General features: G+C 42.8%; 1 protein-coding gene across 2 annotated transcripts in view; it reads left to right on the forward strand.

Moving 5' to 3' along the window:
• LOC139551208 (anion exchange protein 2-like) overlaps positions 1-18,492 on the forward strand; it is a 67,678-nt gene that overhangs the window by 21,687 nt on the left and 27,499 nt on the right. For both annotated transcript variants that reach the window (XM_071362668.1, XM_071362669.1), the window contains exons 3-6: positions 8,147-8,297; positions 8,583-8,830; positions 9,023-9,168; positions 9,558-9,844. In XM_071362668.1, the coding sequence (XP_071218769.1) occupies positions 8,147-8,297; positions 8,583-8,830; positions 9,023-9,168; positions 9,558-9,844 (832 nt within the window). The remainder of the gene's footprint in view (positions 1-8,146; positions 8,298-8,582; positions 8,831-9,022; positions 9,169-9,557; positions 9,845-18,492) is intronic.

Genomic DNA, 18,492 nt, shown 5'->3' on the forward strand with positions numbered 1-18,492 from the left:
CATGTTAAGTTTGCTGAAAATAAACACAGTTGACAGTGAGAGGACGTACATATTTTCCCTGAGTTTACAGTCAGTTTTATGATGCTGCCGTTGACATGTGGGGTTGACCTGTTAAGAACCTCTACTTGGTCACAATCCCGGATCCGGGAGCACCCTCATCAGTAAAAAAGCTGACTAGCATAGCCTAGCATAGCGCCACAAGTAAATACTAGCATCTAAATATCATGAAATCACAAGTCCAAGACACCAGATGAAAGATACACATCTTGTGAATCCAGCCATCATTTCTGATTTTTAAAATGTTTTACAGGGAATACACAATATGTATTTCTATTAGCTAACCACGATAGCAAAAGACACAACTTTTTTTCCCCACCATTTTTTTCCTGCATAGGTAGCTATCACAAATTCGACCAAATAAAGATATAAATAGTCACTAACCAAGAAACAACTTCATCAGATGACAGTCCTATAACATATTTATTGTATAGCATGTTTTGTTCGAAAAATTTGCATATTTCAGGTATAAATCATAGTTTTACATTGCAGCCGCCATCACAACTCTCACCAAAGCAACTAGAATAACTACAGAGAGCAAACGTGAATTACCTAAATACTCATTATAAAACATTTATGAAAAATACACTGCGTACAGCAAATGAAAGACAAAAATCTTGTGAATCCAGCCAATATTTCAGATTCTTTAAGTGTTTTACAGCGAAAACACAATTTAGCATTATATTAGCTTACTACAATAGCCAACCACACAACAGCATTGATTCAAGCCAACAGTAGCGATAACGAATAAACCAGCAAAATATATAAATTTTTTCACTAACCTTCTCAAACTTCTTCAGATGACAGTCCTATAACATCATATTACACAATACATATATTGTTTGTTCGAAAATGTGCATATTTAGCGGCACAAATCGTGGTTATACAATGAGAATAGTAGCCAAGCTGCCAACAAAATGTCGGGAGAAATCTTGGGAGAGGCACCTAATCTAATCAATAACTAATCATAAACTTGACTAAAAAATACAGGTTGAACAGCAAATGAAAGATACATTAGTTCTTAATGCAACCGCTGTGTTAGATTTTTAAAATTAACGTTACTACGACATACAGCGTGCGCTAAAGCGAGACCGCACCGAAATTAATGGCCGAATAATAGTTTTACATTTTTCAACAGAACAACGAATTAACATCATAAATAGTTCTTACTTTTTGATGAGCTTCCATCAGAATCTTGTGCAAGTGGTCCTTTGTCCAGAATCATCGTTGCTCGGTTGTAGATTGCCGTCTTCAACTTAGGAATTAGCAGCAAACATTAGTTATGTGGCCCAGACGTGCCCAACTCTTCATAACGCAGGACAAAGAAATATCCGAAAATCGCAATATACTGATACAAACTGATATAACTCGGTTTAAAATAACTACATTATGATGTCTTTAACACCTATATCGAATAAAATCAGAGCCGGATATATCTAAGGCCTATAACGAGAGCTTTTCAGAATGCCATCCTGAGGTCTGTCTTGCGTCATGACGAACGTTGAAAAGAGTGCACCCCCGGTTCCATGAGCCTTTATATGGCCTCAGATCTGCCTAGCAACACAATTCCAATTCTCACTGCTTACTGACATCCAGGGGAAATCGTATGCAGTGCATGTCGACTCATAGATCACATGCAATTTAATAAACTGACCCTGGAACAGAGCATCGATTTCAGATTTCTCACTTCCTGACAGGAAGTTAGCTGCAACTTGAGTTCTGTTTTACTCACAGATATAATTCAAACGGTTTTAGAAACTAGAGTGTTTTCTATCCAATAGTAATAATAATATGCATATTGTACGAGCAAGAATTGAGTACGAGGCAGTTTAATTTGGGAACGAATTTTTACAAAGTCGAAATGGCGCCCCCCTATAGAACGTAATATTGTTTACCGGTTGAAAGTACAATGCTTGGATAAATACTGCCTTTGACTCTGATAATTTTTTGATCTGTTAGTTTTAACATCGACCTGTGTAATAGGCATGACAATAATTGTTTGAACGTTTGTTAATTTAGTAGAAGGCACATGAGTTCCCTATATATAAAATGTAGGAGTGATTATATGGATGATATGTCTTTGCTGGTCCTGTAGTTTTGATACATCAATGGCCCTGGTACAATATATTAGCCATCCATTTGTTTTTGGTGGACATTTATATAGATATTGTCTGTGTGGTCAGTTCTGTTGCAGAATTGGTAAGTTGTAAAAAGAAAAATGAAGGACTTTAAGCAAGTAAAATAGATGCCACACACATTTGTGAATACTCACCGAATTCCCTTCGGAATCTTAGGAAATTTACCACACCTCTGGCTCCATACAGTGGGGCCAAAAAGTATTTAGTCAGCCACCAATTGTGCAAGTTCTCACAAGATGAGAGAGGCCTGTAATTTTCATCATAGGTACACTTCAACTATGACAGACAAAATGAGAAAAAAAAATCCAGAAAATCACATTGTAGGATTTTTTATGAATTTATTTGCAAATTATGGTGGAAAATAAGTATTTGGTCAATAACAAAAGTTTATCTCAATACTTTGTTATATACCCTTTGTCGGCAATGACAGAGGTCAAACGTTTTCTGTAAGTCTTCACAAGTTTTTCACACACTGTTGCTGGTATTTTGGCCCATTCCTCCATGCAGATCTCCTCTAGAGCAGTGTTTTGGGGCTGTTGCTGGGCAACACGGACTTTCAACTCCCTCCAAAGATTTTCTATGGGGTTGAGATCTGGAGACTGGCTAGGCCACTCCAGGACCTTGAAATGCTTCTTACGAAGCCACTCCTTCGTTGCCCAGGCGGTGTGTTTGGGATCATTGTCATGCTGAAAGACCCAGCCACGTTTCATCTTCAATGCCCTTGCTGATGGAAGGAGGTTTTCACTCAAAATCTCACGATACATGGCCCCATTCATTCTTTCCTTTACACGGATCAGTCGTCCTGGTCCCTTTGCAGAAAAACAGCCCCAAAGCATGATGTTTCCACCCCCATGCTTCACAGTAGGTATGGTGTTCTTTGGATGCAACTCAGCATTCTTTGTCCTCCAAACACGACGAGTTGAGTTTTTACCAAAAAGTTATATTTTGGTTTCATCTGACCATATGACATTCTCCCAATCTTCTTCTGGATCATCCAAATGCTCTCTAGCAAACTTCAGACGGGCCTGGACATGTACTGGCTTAAGCAGGGGGACACGTCTTGCACTGCAGGATTTGAGTCCCTGGCGGCGAAGTGTGTTACTGATGGTAGGCTTTGTTACTTTGGTCCCAGCTCTCTGCAGGTCATTCACTAGGTCCCCCCGTGTGGTTCTGGGATTTTTGCTCACCGTTCTTGTGATCATTTTGACCCCACGGGGTGAGATCTTGCGTGGAGCCCCAGATCGAGGGAGATTATCAGTGGTCTTGTATGTCTTCCATTTCCTAATAATTGCTCCCACAGTTGATTTCTTCAAACCAAGCTGCTTACCTATTGCAGATTCAGTCTTCCCAGCCTGGTGCAGGTCTACAATTTTGTTTCTGGTGTCCTTTGACAGCTCTTTGGTCTTGGCCATAGTGGAGTTTGGAGTGTGACTGTTTGAGGTTGTGGACAGGTGTCTTTTATACTGATAACAAGTTCAAACAGGTGCCATTTAATACAGGTAACGAGTGGAGGACAGAGGAGCCTCTTAAATAATAAGTTACAGGTCTGTGAGAGCCAGAAATCTTGCTTGTTTGTAGGTGACCAAATACTTATTTTCCACCATAATTTGCAAATAAATTCATAAAATATCCTACAATGTGATTTTCTGGATTTCTTTTCTCATTTTGTCTGTCATAGTTGAAGTGTACCTATGATGAAAATTACAGGCCTCTCTCATCTTTTTAAGTGGGAGAACTTGCACAATTGGTGGCTGACTAAATACTTTTTTGCCCCACTGTACATCAAAGGAAAAAAAATTGAAGCCGTCCAATAGGAACTCCTTGGCTGAGGTAAACAAAAATCTGCACTGTTGTTGATATCAGGCATGCCAAAACTGTCAGTCATGTAGAAGTACCAAGCAACAGAGTCTTCCCTGTAATAAAGAAAGCAGAAGATGCAAAAGCTTCCCAATGTCCGCCAAATACCTTAACTTGCAATTCCAGATCTCTGCTGAACAAAGTGGATGAGTTTGAACTTTTACTCATATCATCCAGGGCTGAAATTGGTTCTGCAACGGAAACATGGGCACATGACAACATTCCATATAAGTCCCTAAACATAGAGGGTTTTCAGGTGTTCATGCAGGTCAGAAATCCTAGCCTAAATATGGAAGGAGGAGGAGTGGCCATATATGTGGATGATAGTCTCCAGGTTAAGATACGCACTGACCTTGAAAGAGATGAGTTTGAGTGTTTCAGAATCCAGTTGCGCCCAGAGCTGGTTCCTAGATCAATTCCAACAATTGTTGTTGGAACACTTTACCATCCTCCATGGGCTTATTGAGAATAAACTGCAACAGCAAGCTATTAACTATCTCATTAACACCATTAACTCTGAAGCTGAAATCACCTGAAGTAGATATTGTCTTATGTGGGGATTTCAATCATTTACCTACCAAGGCCCTAACCCTTAACTCCCAGCCCAATCTGAAACAGGTTGTCAAAAATAAGACCCGTGGAGACTCCATGATTGATCTGATCAGCACCCCTACTGTGTTGGCCCCGCTGGGTTCAAGTGGCCACCAGTGTCTGCAACTCACTCCCACCAGTGTACCTAAACATGGGAAACACATATAATACAGAGTAGGGCTACAGGTTGTTTGAGAGAAAGGAGGCCCTAGCCTGGTGTCTGGCCATCACTGACTGGTTAGCTGTCTACAATGAGGAGAAGATGGATGAAAAGTTATAGATTTTTAACACCAACATACAAATGGCCCTTGATGTGTGTATGCCCATTCAAAATAAAAAATAAAAACAGCCCGGGACAAGCCATGGATGACGGAACAACTAAAAGTGTCCATCAAGATATGGCAAAAAATATTTGACAGATGGGGGGAAACTGAGAAATAGAAAAAAGCGAGAAACGCTGTTCAAAAGCTTATCCGAGGGGCAATGAAGAAAAACTACTACACAAATTAAATTCAAGCCCTTAAAAAGAAGAACCCAAACGAGTGGTGGGGACTTCATCAATAAAGAGCTTGGTTGTTAAAAATAATTTAGAGGGATGATACAGATTGGCGATGTGGAAAATAAGAATGTTGCTGAGGTCTTGAAAAATGTATTTGCTGAAGCGTGGACAGGAAATACATCCTTCACTGTTTTTCCTCTTCCTAGGCCTGTTGGGGAAGGAGAACCATGCAACATTGGACAAATGAAACAAGCTCTTTCAAGACTCAGTCCTAAGAAAGCATGTGATCCAGATGGTTACTCAAGGAATTTTCAGAAGTTCTAGCGCCAGTGGTCACTCACTTTGTTAACACTTCCTATCAACTGGGCTCTGTACCTACAGAGTGGAAGACCGCTAACATCTGCCCCATTCCTAAGGTCTCCAGTCCTGGACAGAAAAATGATTGGAGACCAATCTCTCTGACATCCTGTCTAGGCAAAGTCCAGGAAAGGATCATTGCCAGGAAGCTCATACCAGTTGATCTTGAAGAATGCAAAAGAAAACAGCATGCATACTTGCCTAAACACAGCACAACAAATGTGCTGGTCAGAGCCTCACACACCTGGCTTACAGAGACAGACTCAAAGCAAGCCATAATGGTCCTGGTTCTGCTGGCGGACATGTCAAAGGCTTCTTGCAATAAACAAGTCAAGATAGAGCAGAGAAACATCTTGATTCAAAGCAACAATGTCAGTGTCTTGGTCTCAGTGTGAAGGAAGAAGACTCCCAAGCCAGGCCTCTTGACTCAAGGCCCGTGTGTCCACAAAGTGTGTCTGTGTCTGTGTCCAATGTTACTCACCTGGTTTCACAGCTGTACAACAGGGAGAACACAGAGGGTGATAGCAAATGGAATGTACAGCTCATGGCCAGAGGTAACATCTGGGGTCCCAGAGGTTGGGGTCGTCTCGTCTTACCTCTTCCTGCTTCACATGTCCACTCGGAGAGAGTCATCTCTGAGGATACACTGGACATTGGCCTGTCCTGTGCTTAAGGCTAGCAAACATTGAAAATGGAAGAGGAGGCTAAGCAACTGGAGGAATGGACGACAGAGAACAACATGCTTCTTAATGGGAAGAAGTCTGTCGAACTAAGAATCTGCTTCTCAAAACATCCTCCGCAACCGGCTCCACTAATACTGGGTGGACAGGCTGTTCCAGTTCTAACAAGCAAAAAATACCTTGGCTTCCACTTGGACAACCAACTTAGTGGGAACCAACACATTGACCAGGCAGTGAAAAAGGCTTCAAGGCGTTTCCACTTCCTTACTGTAATGGCAAGAAACGTCTTTCCCGCTGATTACATCTACAGCACTCCATGCCTCCGACCATGCCTGGAGTATGCCAGTGTGTTGCTGGTGGACTGCACAAAGAAGCTGCAAGCTGCACTGGATAGGGTTCAGAAAAAGGCAAGCATGATAATAACAAAAAACAGAGACATCCCACTGACCCTTCCACCACTAACATTCACGGATAGAGCAAGCAGAAGATTGGTCACTGACATGCACCAACCTGACCACCATCTACATGATCTCCTACCACAGAGAAGGGGAGACAGCACTGGCAGAATCCTCCACAACCAGAGCCAACTGTCCATCATTAATGCAAGGACAAATAGACAAAGATTTTAGCACTGCCATCTGACTTTTTCACAACCAAACAGACTTTTAAACTGTAATTGGTTAGGACATTTTTTAAATGAATGTAGTATACAGTGTTTTTTAAGCCTTTGTCTAAATGTATCTGGTGACTGGTAAATGTCAGTCACCTGGCATTTACCTGTGGCCATGTCTCCCTCTAGTGTTGCCTATGGTAATCCATTTTACATTTTTAAATGTAATCTTTATTTAACTAGGCAAGTCAGTTAAGAACAAATTCTTATTTACAATGACGGCCTACCCCAGCCAAACCCTAAAACGGACAGCGCTGGGCCAATTGTGCGCCGCCAATTGTGCGATTGTGCGAATTCTGCGACTCCCAATCACGGCCGGTTGTGATAAAGCCTGGAATCAAATCAGTGTGTGTAGATCGGTAAAAAAAATATTAATATTTAATCCATTTTGAAATCAGGCTGAATCACAACAAAATGTGGAATAAGTCAAGTGGAATGAATAATTTCTGAAGGCGCTGTAAATCCATTTTACATGTTTGAAGATGAAGTATTGTAATTAAGGCTTGAAACATATTCAGAAATGATTGAATCAGACAGCTTTTTGGCACATTCTTACCACAATTGTGTGAATCATTTGTCATCTTTACATATCTGGCACACCTGGCGCCTTTGGTTGTGTATTCTACATCACTGTGAACATTTTAAGATATTATTGGGCATACTACAATTATATTTCATACAGGTATGGTAATGCAGAGTTAATCCAATAAGATGCCATTGAGCTGTATCTCTCAAACATCTTTAAAACCGTGTTGTGTGTGAAATGCAGTGCCTCTATCACCAAAGTTACAATCCAAAAACATAGGTGCCCCACTACATGAAATTCTATAGCTAAGCTTCCAACATTTTGATATCAATGGCACGATAAGGGCTATTTTTAAACAATAGTTATAGCTGGTGCTTTCTAAGTTGGTTTTATTATATATCATTTGAAAGTTAATTTCATGACCTTTCAGAACCACTTGTCAAACAAAGATTAAAACGTATCAGGGTTGACTTTTTTAAAGCAATTTATACAGGTAATTCTGATATGTACCCTAGAGGTCAAATGTCAAGGTTCTGTTGACCTAAACATTCCAGAAATGTGTCTGATTGATAGCTGTAAATCTAGGCTAAGCTTTCCAATTATATATGATTAAAGGGTATACGTGAGCAATAACTTGTTGTATACTAACATTGTTTGTCATAGGGCAATACACAAAAAACATCAAATCTTATGTAAATATGAATCCATGACTATGATGAAATAATCACTAACCTCGAACCACCCATCGACCACCCACCCTCCCCGGTCAAGCCACCGGCCCCTTCTAGGCGGAGTGAAGATGATGATGAAGAGCAGGACCTGAACAAGACCCTGGGGGTGCAGCTCTTCCAGCAGATTCTCCACCCACCGGCCCGTGGACCCCCAGAGAAACACCGTGCCTACAACGAGGAAGACTTTGAGTGTGAGCCACCAATGTTTACTTGTTAACCTTCATATCTATTAAATCACTGTTTTATGTACCATAGAAAGAGTATCAGTTACCGTGTACAGCTTGACATCACATTCTGGTTGGAAGTAGTATTGAGTATGGGCCGTGCCTGTCCATCAAAAATGTATCTTTCATCAGCTTTTGATGCCCGTTAAAAGACAGACAACGCTGCTCAACAAATATCATCTCAATGCAGACAAGGAAGTGCGTCACCAAATGACGACTTGACCAAACGCGGTTTATTTCTCCTGTCTGCAGACCACCGCCACTCCTCCCACCACATCCACCACCCGCTGTCCAAACTACCCCCAGAAAGGAGGAAGAAGAGCAAGAAGAAGGAAGCGGGATGGAGGAGAGGATCCGGGACTGGCGGAGCACCCAACATAGAGGAGGACGAGGAAGAAGAGGAGGCAGACGAGTCCTACAGCCAGAACGATGGAGAGGGGGGGCAGACCACCACACCCACACCTGATACAGACACGGACACACACAACGAGGGTGTGCAGGTAGAGTTGCAAGCTTATAATGGTTTACACTATATTATAGTGGTTTATAGTCTACACTGTATTTGTTATAGTATATTAGTTTTATAGTATACACGCATACATATAGTACATACTGTACACACACACCCAGCTACTTTTCTTTTTTATTAGGTAGGCCTCTTCCTCATTGACCCCAATCTTTCCTCTCTGTAGTTCTTCGTGTCTGAGGATGACCCTGCCAGTGTCACTCCTGCCCCCACGCACAGCAAGGCTGGCAGTGCCACCCTTCCCAGACGCCTCACCATCGTACCTGAGACTGCCCTGGGTACCAACCTGCCAGAGGATGCCACACCCACGGAGTAAGTGAGAAAGATGCACACAAACACACATGCACAGACTGACATACCAACACACACACACACACACACACACACACACACACACACACACACACACACACACACACACACACACACACACACCCCATAGAGACCATGTGCTTGATGTATTTGATCCCATTTCACCTATTCCGCTCCAGCCACTACCACGAGCTTGTCCTCCCCAATTAAGGTGCCACTAACCTCCTGTGACACACACACAAACTGATAAAGCAATTTACACACATTTGCAAACACATGCATAGAGTTAAGTGTGTGCACAGAGAAACACACAGTCACAGTACTTTATCTGTCTGCCTGCCTGTCCATCCGTCTGTCTAATTACTTGTACGTCATCATCGTTGTCCCAGTGAGCCAGTGGGCTCAGTGTTGGCCCCCAACAAAGGGAGGAATAGCCTATCCTCCGGCCCCTCTCGGGAGTCCCACAACCCCTCCACACGGGGCTCCACGCCTCCCTCCTCCTCCGCCTCCTCTTCCTCCTCCAGAACACCGCCCCCTGGCAGCCGCAGCTATGACCTGCAGGAGCGCCGGCGCTCGGGCAACATGACGGGCGGGCAGCAGGAGCGCCACCAGCGCCAGGCCACCGACGACAGCGAGGCCCAGATGCTGGGGTCCGCCGACCTGGATGGCATCAAGAGTGAGTTCTAATCAATGAGTCAGTCAGTCAGTCTACAAATCAATCAATCAATAAATATACTTTTTCCGACCTAGAACCCCAAAGATCAATCCACGTGGCAGGGAACAACTATCTGGAAAGAGGAACATTTTACAGGAACTATACTCAGAGGGGTACGATTTTTGGAGCATAGAATTACATCATGTAATTTTTTGAATGAAATAATTGCATTTCCATGACACAGGGGGCTGATTCACACTTTAATGTGACATAATAGCAGCATGTCATGACTAAACTGTTTTCAGCATGTTTTCAATGACTTCACAGGGGATTCATTTTAGTATTACTATGACATCATTGCAGCAACTTTTTAATGACTTTACAGGAGACTAAATGTATATATTACTGTGACATCATTGCAGAATTTTTTCCATGACTTCACAGAGGATGAACTTTGATATTACTGTGACATCATTGCAGCATTATTTCCATGACTTCACAGAGGAAGAACTTTGATATTACTGTGACATCATTGCAGCATTATTTCCATGACTTCACAGAGGATGAACTTTGATATTACTGTGACATCATTGCAGCATTATTTCCATGACTTCACAGAGGATGAACTTTGATATTACTGTGACATCATTGCAGAATTTCCAGGCCTACACAGGAGATTAACTTTGATATTACCGTGACATCATTGTAGCATTATTTCTATGACTTTACCTGGGATTAACTTTGATATTACTGTGACATCATTGCAGCATTTTGATGACTACACAAGGGAATACTCTGAGTTGGTGTTCATTTCATAAGAAATGAACAAACATTCTTTCCCATTGACCCCAATTGTGAAAAAGCCAACTTCGTCTTCATTTTTTTTGTAATACAGAATAATAAAACATATCTAGAAGCTGCTGTGTTGTTAAATGTAAATGTTACCAGGTCAAAAATCCCGACCTCCGGTTCGCTATGCTCCCACATAGGGAAATAGAGCCTGCAAGAAGAGCCCTGTGGCTTCAGGCTATTCAGCGTGGGAGAGTGGGAAATTGTGGGGACCCAGTGTCCATGTAGGCTACCCGTAGCTATGTGTGTGGAAACCATTTCATCACAGGACAACTTGTTTAGTATAGTTTGTTTAGTACACTCACTATTTGTAGCTGTATAGTCTGTTTGTTCGTGTTGTTGGTCTTGACTAGCTTAATGTTCTGGTTGGTAGCTAGCTAGCATTTACTCATGTGGCTAATGTAGCGCCATCATGAAAAGGGGCATGAGGGAAGCCCTACAATATTATGTTTTTCTAAGTAGTGAGAACGGTTGTAATCAGGGAATGTTGAAAAGTAATCTTTAGACATGTACTTTACTTAAATGTAGTTTGGTAATTGACTAAAACAAGCAGACGACAAGAACATTGCGTTTGAAAAAGTTTTTTGCTGAGAGCCAATGGGGTAACCAAGGTAACCATTGGTTGTTTTCCCCACAGGTGGGCTGGGCGGCAACTTTCTATTTAGTACTGACTGGGACTATACCTTTGATATTACTTTGACATCATAGCAGCATAATTTCAATGACTTCCCATATGAAAGAATGCAAGAATGAGGTCATAGTAAAATCTGAAGTTATATCACAACACTGTGTGGTCATAGAAGTTCTACAGTACTATGATGTCACAAAAATGCCATGTTAATCTATAGGGTATTTGTCAGTAACTTTCATGGATAACCTATCCAAATGAAATCATCACTAGGAAGAAACAATGAAAGAATGTTGTTCAATAATGTTTTGGGATTTTGGACCAAGACATGTTTTTGTATCTGTATTGTCCTTACCCTTATGGAAAGCTTACAAAACCTTGATATTTAGACACAAAAAAAGCCCATTCTCCACAGTCAATTTGCAATTGTTATCTTAAATCTGATCCTAATACGGAATTTATTGTTCTGTGTACAAGAAAACAAGGCCGTCCATCCCACATGCTCAGTGTGCACCGTTGGAATGTGAACATTTTCAAAGAGCCCATAGCTGCCCACCACCGGAGTTCTTTTCCAGTTTTCCATTGTTTGTTTCATGTTCAGATAAAAGTCTGTGAGCGTGTGTGTGACGTGTGCCCATATGTCATTCTTTGGAAAACAATCATTAATTTTGGAAGCATGGTTTGGTTCTGTGTTTTGAAAGTCAAAACATTGCAACTGCGCTTTTCTTTGAATCAGAGGCAATTTCTTTGTGAGTATCCATGACATCATATACAATTACATAATTATTATTATATTGCTTATAATAGAATATGCAAGTTTGTCATTCAGATCAACATGTTAAAAATGTGTATCAACGGTTTGCTAACCTTTATCTTCATGTGATAGCCATGAATTAGCCTCTATTTGAGCTATGTTTTTTTATTTATTTTTTTATTTAACCTTTATTTAACCAGGTAGGCAAATTGAGAACACGTTCTCATTTACAATTGCGACCTGGCCAAGATAAAGCAAAGCAGTTCGACACATACAACAACACATAGTTACACATGGAGTAAAACAAACATATAGTCAATAATACAGTGAAAAAAAATAAATAAGTCTATATACAATGTGAGCAAGTGAGGTGAGATAAGGGAGGTGAAGGCAAACAAATATATGTATAAATAAATAAAAATATAAAAGGCCATGGAGGCGAAGTGAGTACAACACAGCAAGTAAAATAAAAACTAAAAATAAAATAAAAAAAAATAAATAAAAAATAAATAAAAATAAAACAATGGAATGGTTGGTTTGCAGTGGAAGAAAGTGCAAAGTAGAGACAGAAATAATGGGGTGCAAAGGAGCAAAATAAATTAATAAATAAATACAGTAGGTAAAGAGGTAGTTGTTTGGGCTAAATTGTAGATGGGTTATGTACAGGTGCAGTAATCTATGAGCTGCTCTGACAGCTGGTGCTTAAAGCTAGTGAGGGAGATAGGTGTTTCCAGTTTCAGAGATTTTTGTAGTTCGTTCCAGTCATTGGCAGCAGAGAACTGGAAGGAGAGGCGTCCAAAGGAAGAATTGGTTTTGGGGGTGACTAGAGAGATATACCTGCTGGAGCGCGTGCTACAGGTAGGTGCTGCTATGGTGACCAGCGAGCTGAGATAAGGGGGGACTTTACCTAGCAGGGTCTTGTAGATGACCTGGAACCAGTGGGTTTGGCGACGAGTATGAAGCGAGGGCCAGCCAACGAGAGTGTACAGGTCGCAGTGGTGGGTAGTATATGGGGCTTTGGTGACAAAACGGATGGCACTGTGATAGACTGCATCCAATTTATTGAGTAGGGTTTTGGAGGCTATTTTGTAAATGACATCACCGAAGTCGAGGATTGGTAGGATGGTCAGTTTTACAAGGGTATGTTTGGCAGCATGAGTAAAGGATGCTTTGTTGCGGAATAGGAAGCCAATTCTAGATTTGACTTTGGATTGGAGATGTTTGATGTGAGTCTGGAAGGAGAGTTTACAGTCTAACCAGACACCTAGGTATTTGTAGGTGTTCACATATTCTAAGTCAGAGCCGTCCAAAGTAGTGATGTTGGACAGGCGGGCAGGAGCAGGCAGTGATCGGTTGAAGAGCATGCATTTGGTTTTACTTGTATTTAAGAGCAGTTGGAGGCCACGGAAGGAGAGTTGTATGGCATTGAAGCTCGCCTGGAGGGTTGTTAACACAGTGTCAAAAGAAGGGCCAGAAGTATACAGAATAGTGTCGTCTGCGTAGAGGTGGATCAGAGAATCACCAGCAGCAAGAGCGACATCATTGATGTAAACAGAGAAGAGAGTCGGTCCAAGAATTGAACCCTGTGGCACCCCCATAGAGACTGCCAGAGGCCCGGACAACAGACCCTCCGATTTGACACACTGAACTCGATCAGAGAAGTAGTTGGTGAACCAGGCGAGGCAATCATTAGAGAAACCAAGGCTGTCGAGTCTGCCAATGAGGATGTGGTGATTGACAGAGTCAAAGGCCTTGGCCAGGTCAATGAATACGGCTGCACAGTATTGTTTCCTATCGATGGCGGTTACGATATCGTTTATGACCTTGAGCGTGGCTGAGGTGCACCCATGACCAGCTCTGAAACCAGATTGCATTGCGGAGAAGGTGTGGTGGGATTCGAAATGGTCGGTAATCTGTTTGTTGACTTGGCTTTCGAAGACCTTAGAAAGGCAGGGTAGGATAGATATAGGTCTGTAGCAGTTAGGGTCAAGGGTGTCCCCCCCTTTGAAGAGGGGGATAACCGCAGCTGCTTTCCAATCTTTGGGGATCTCAGACGACACGAAAGAGAGGTTGAAGAGGCTAGTAATAGGGGTGGCAACAATTTCAGCAGATAGTTTTAGAAAGAAAGGGTCCAGATTATCTAGCCCGGCTGATTTGTAAGGGTCCAGATTTTGCAGCTCATTTAGAACATCAGCTGACTGTATTTGGGAGAAAGAGAAATGGGGAAGGCTTGGGCGAGTAGCAGAGGGGAGGGCAGTGCTGTTGTCCGGGGTAGGGGCAGCCAGGTGGAAGGCATGGCCAGCCGTAGAAAAATGCTTATTGAAATTCTCAATTATAGTGGATTTGTCGGTGGTGACAGTGTTTCCTATCTTCAGAGCGGTTGGAAGCTGGGAGGAGGTGTTCTTATTCTCCATGGACTTTACGGTGTCCCAGAACTTTTTTGAATTTGTGTTGCAGGAAGCAAATTTCTGCTTGAAAAAGCTAGCCTTGGCTGTTCTAACTGCCTGTGTATATTGGTTTCTGGCTTCCCTGAAAAGTTGCATATCACGGGGGCTGTTCGATGCTAATGCAGAACGCCATAGGATGTTTTTCTGTTGGTTAAGGGCAGTCAGGTCAGGAGAGAACCAAGGGCTATATCTGTTCCTGGTTCTAAATTTCTTGAATGGGGCATGCTTATTCAAGATGGTGAGGAAGGCATTTTTAAAAAATGACCAGGCATCCTCTACTGACGGGATGAGATCAATATCCTTCCAGGATACCCCGGCCAGGTCGATTAGAAAGGCCTGCTCGCTGAAGTGTTTCAGGGAGCGTTTGACAGTGATGAGTGGAGGTCGTTTGACCGCTGACCCATTACGGATGCAGGCAATGAGGCAGTGATCGCTGAGATCTTGGTTGAAAACAGCAGAGGTGTATTTGGAGGGCAAGTTTGTTAGGATGATATCTATGAGGGTACCCGTGTTTACGGAATTGGGGTGGTACCTGGTAGGTTCATTTATAATTTGTGTGAGATTGAGGGCATCAAGCTTAGATTGTAGGGTGGCTGGGGTGTTGAGCATGTTCAAATTTAGGTCGCCTAGCAGCACGAGCTCTGAAGATAGATGGGGGGCAATCAGTTCACATATAGTGTCCAGAGCACAGCTGGGGGCAGAGGGTGGTCTATAGCAGGCGGCAACGGTGAGAGACTTGTTTTTAGAGAGGTGGATTTTTAAAAGTAGAAGTTCAAATTGTTTGGGAACAGACCTGGATAGTATAACAGAACTCTGCAGGCAGTCTTTGCAGTAGATTGCAACACCGCCCCCTTTGGCCGTTCTATCTTGTCTGAAAATCTTGTAATTGGGGATGAAAATGTCTGAATTTTTGGTGGTCTTTCTAAGCCAGGATTCAGACACGGCTAAAACATCCGGGTTGGCAGAGTGTGCTAAAGCAGTGAACAAAACAAACTTAGGGAGGAGGCTTCTAATGTTAACATGCATGAAGCCAAGGCTATTACGGTTACAGAAGTCATCAAAAGAGAGCGCCTGGGGAATAGGAGTGGAGCCAGGTACTGCAGGGCCTGGATTCACCTCTACATCACCAGAGGAACAGAGGAGGAGTAGGATAAGGGTACGGCTAAAAGCTATGAGAATTGGTCGCCTAGAGCTACTAGAGCAGAGAGTAAAAGGAGGTTTCTGGGGGCGATAAAATAGTTTAAAGGAATAATGTACAGACAAAGGTATGGTAGGATGTGAATACAGTGGAGGTAAACCTAGGTATTGAGTGATGATGAGAGAGATATTGTCTCTAGAAACATCATTGAAACCAGGTGATGTCATCGCATATGTGGGTGGTGGAACTGAGAGGTTGGATATGGTATAGAGAGCAGGGCTAGAATCTCTACAGTGAAATAAGCCAATAAACACTAACCAGAACAGCAATGGACAAGGCATATTTACATTAAGGAGAGGCATGCTAATCGAGTGATCAATAAGGGTCCAGTGAGTAGAGGTTGGTTGGGGTCGTGGCGATCCAGACAGCTGGCCGGGTATATGGCTATCGGTAGCAGCATAGGATGGAGGTCTGTTTGTAGATACCTCGTGCGTTTCCGTCGGTAGGTTAGTGGGGTTCCGTGTAGTGGGGTTCCGTGTGGTAGAGGGGATCAATCCAAATTGGCAAAATAGATATAGTGACCCAAGGAAAAAATAAAATAAATAAATAATAATAATAATAATAGTTGTCCAATATACTTGTTCAAATAGCAGCCGATAAGACAGCTAACGATTAGCGGGCCTCAGATGAGCGTTCAGGTAACGTCGGGACCGAGGTGCCAGTTGGATAAATCCCTCGGGCAGATAACGTCGGCAGTCAGTCGCGGCAGTCAGTCGTGAAGGCCCGGTGGGGTTCCGTATCTGCAGCAGCAACAAAAGAAACGGGTCCGGATGGTGATGGAACTCCTCAGCTGGCTAGCTCCAGAATGATTAGAGTTTGCTCCGGGGTCGACGTAAGCCAATAGTCACACGGTTTGCAGCTAGCTAGCTGCGAAATCAAGGTACAAGTGTCCAGAGCCTGCGGCTGGAATCCGGGGAAACTGAGAGAAAAAAAAAAAAAAAGAGTCCCGGAATGCTCCGGTCCGAGTCGCGTTGCACAAAAGTGCCGGTAGATTATCGAGCTAAAGGAATAGCTGATGACCACTAAACGTGGGCAGCTGAAACACCAACGCTAGCCAGCAAACCGGCTAATTTCGGGGCAGCTACAGATTAGCTTCTGGCTAGCTATCGGAGTAGCTTCTGGTTAAGCTTTCAGGCTAGCTTCTGAATTAGCCCCTGGCTAGCTTCCACGATGGATTTTCAGATTGAGGTAAGTAATACTTTTTGTAATTGGTGAAGTGGGTTGCAGGAAAGCTTTTGCAGGAAAGCTTTTGTAGTTGAGTTCTTGGATAATAAAATAGATAAAAGATATGCGAAGAAAGGTGTAAATATATACAGTGGGGAGAACAAGTATTTGATACACTGCCGATTTTGCAGGTTTTCCTACTTACAAAGCATGTAGAGGTCTGTCATTTTTATCATAGTTACACTTCAACTGTGAGAGACGGAATCTAAAACAAAAATCCAGAAAAACATATTGTATGATTTTTAAGTAATTAATTTGCATTTTATTGCATGACATAAGTATTTGATCACCTACCAACCAGTAAGAATTCCGGCTCTCACAGACCTGTTAGTTTTTCTTTAAGAAGCCCTCCTGTTCTCCACTCATTATCTGTATTAACTGCACCTGTTTGAACTCGTTACCTGTATAAAAGACACCTGTCCACACACTCTATCAAACAGACTCCAACCTCTCCACAATGGCCAAGACCAGAGAGCTGTGTAAGGACATCAGGGATAAAATTGTAGACCTGCACAAGGCTGGGATGGGCTACAAGACAATAGGCAAGCTGCTTGGTGAGAAGGCAACAACTGTTGGCGCAATTATTAGAAAATGGAAGAAGTTCAAGATGACGGTCAATCACCCTCGGTCTGGGGCTCCATGCAAGATCTCACCTCGTGGGGCATCAATGATCATGAGGAAGGTGAGGGATCAGCCCAGAACTACACGGCAGGACCTGGTCAATAACCTGAAGAGAGATGGGACCACAGTCTCAAAGAAAACCATTTGTAACACACTACGCCGTCATGGATTAAAATACTGCAGCGCACGCAAGGTCCCCCTGCTCAAGCCAGCGCATGTCCAGGCCCGTCTGAAGTTAGCCAATGACCATCTGGATGATCCAGAGGAGGAATGGGAGAAGGTCATGTGGTCTGATGAGACAAAAATAGAGCTTTTTGGTCAAAACTCCACTCGCAGTGTTTGGAGGAAGAAGAAGGATGAGTACAACACCAAGAACACCATCCCAACCGTGAAGCATGGAGGCGGAAACATCATTCTTTGGGGATGCTTTTCTGCAAAGGGGACAGGACGACTGCACCGTATTGAGGGGAGGATGGATGGGGCCATGTATCGCGAGATCTTGGCCAACAACCTCCTTCCCTCAGTAAGAGCATTGAAGATGGGTTGTGGCTGGGTCTTCCAGCATGACAACGACCCAAAACACACAGCCAGGGCAACTAAGGAGTGGCTCCGTAAGAAGCATCTCAAGGTCCTGGAGTGGCCTAGCCAGTCTCCAGACCTGAACCCAATAGAAAATCTTTGGAGGGAGCTAAAAGTCCGTATTGCCCAGCGACAGCCACGAAACCTGAAGGATCTGGAGAAGGTCTGTATGGAGGAGTGGGCCAAAATCCCTGCTGCAGTGTGTGCAAACCTGGTCAAGAACTACAGGAAACGTAAGATCTCTGTAATTGCAAACAAAGGTTTCTGTACCAAATATTAAGCTCTGCTTTTCTGATGTATCAAATACTTATGTCATGCAATAATATGCAAATTAATTACTTAAAAATCATACAATGTGATTTTCTGGAT

The sequence above is a fragment of the Salvelinus alpinus genome, chromosome 23, assembly GCF_045679555.1.
Source record: "Salvelinus alpinus chromosome 23, SLU_Salpinus.1, whole genome shotgun sequence".
NCBI lineage: Eukaryota > Metazoa > Chordata > Actinopteri > Salmoniformes > Salmonidae > Salvelinus > Salvelinus alpinus.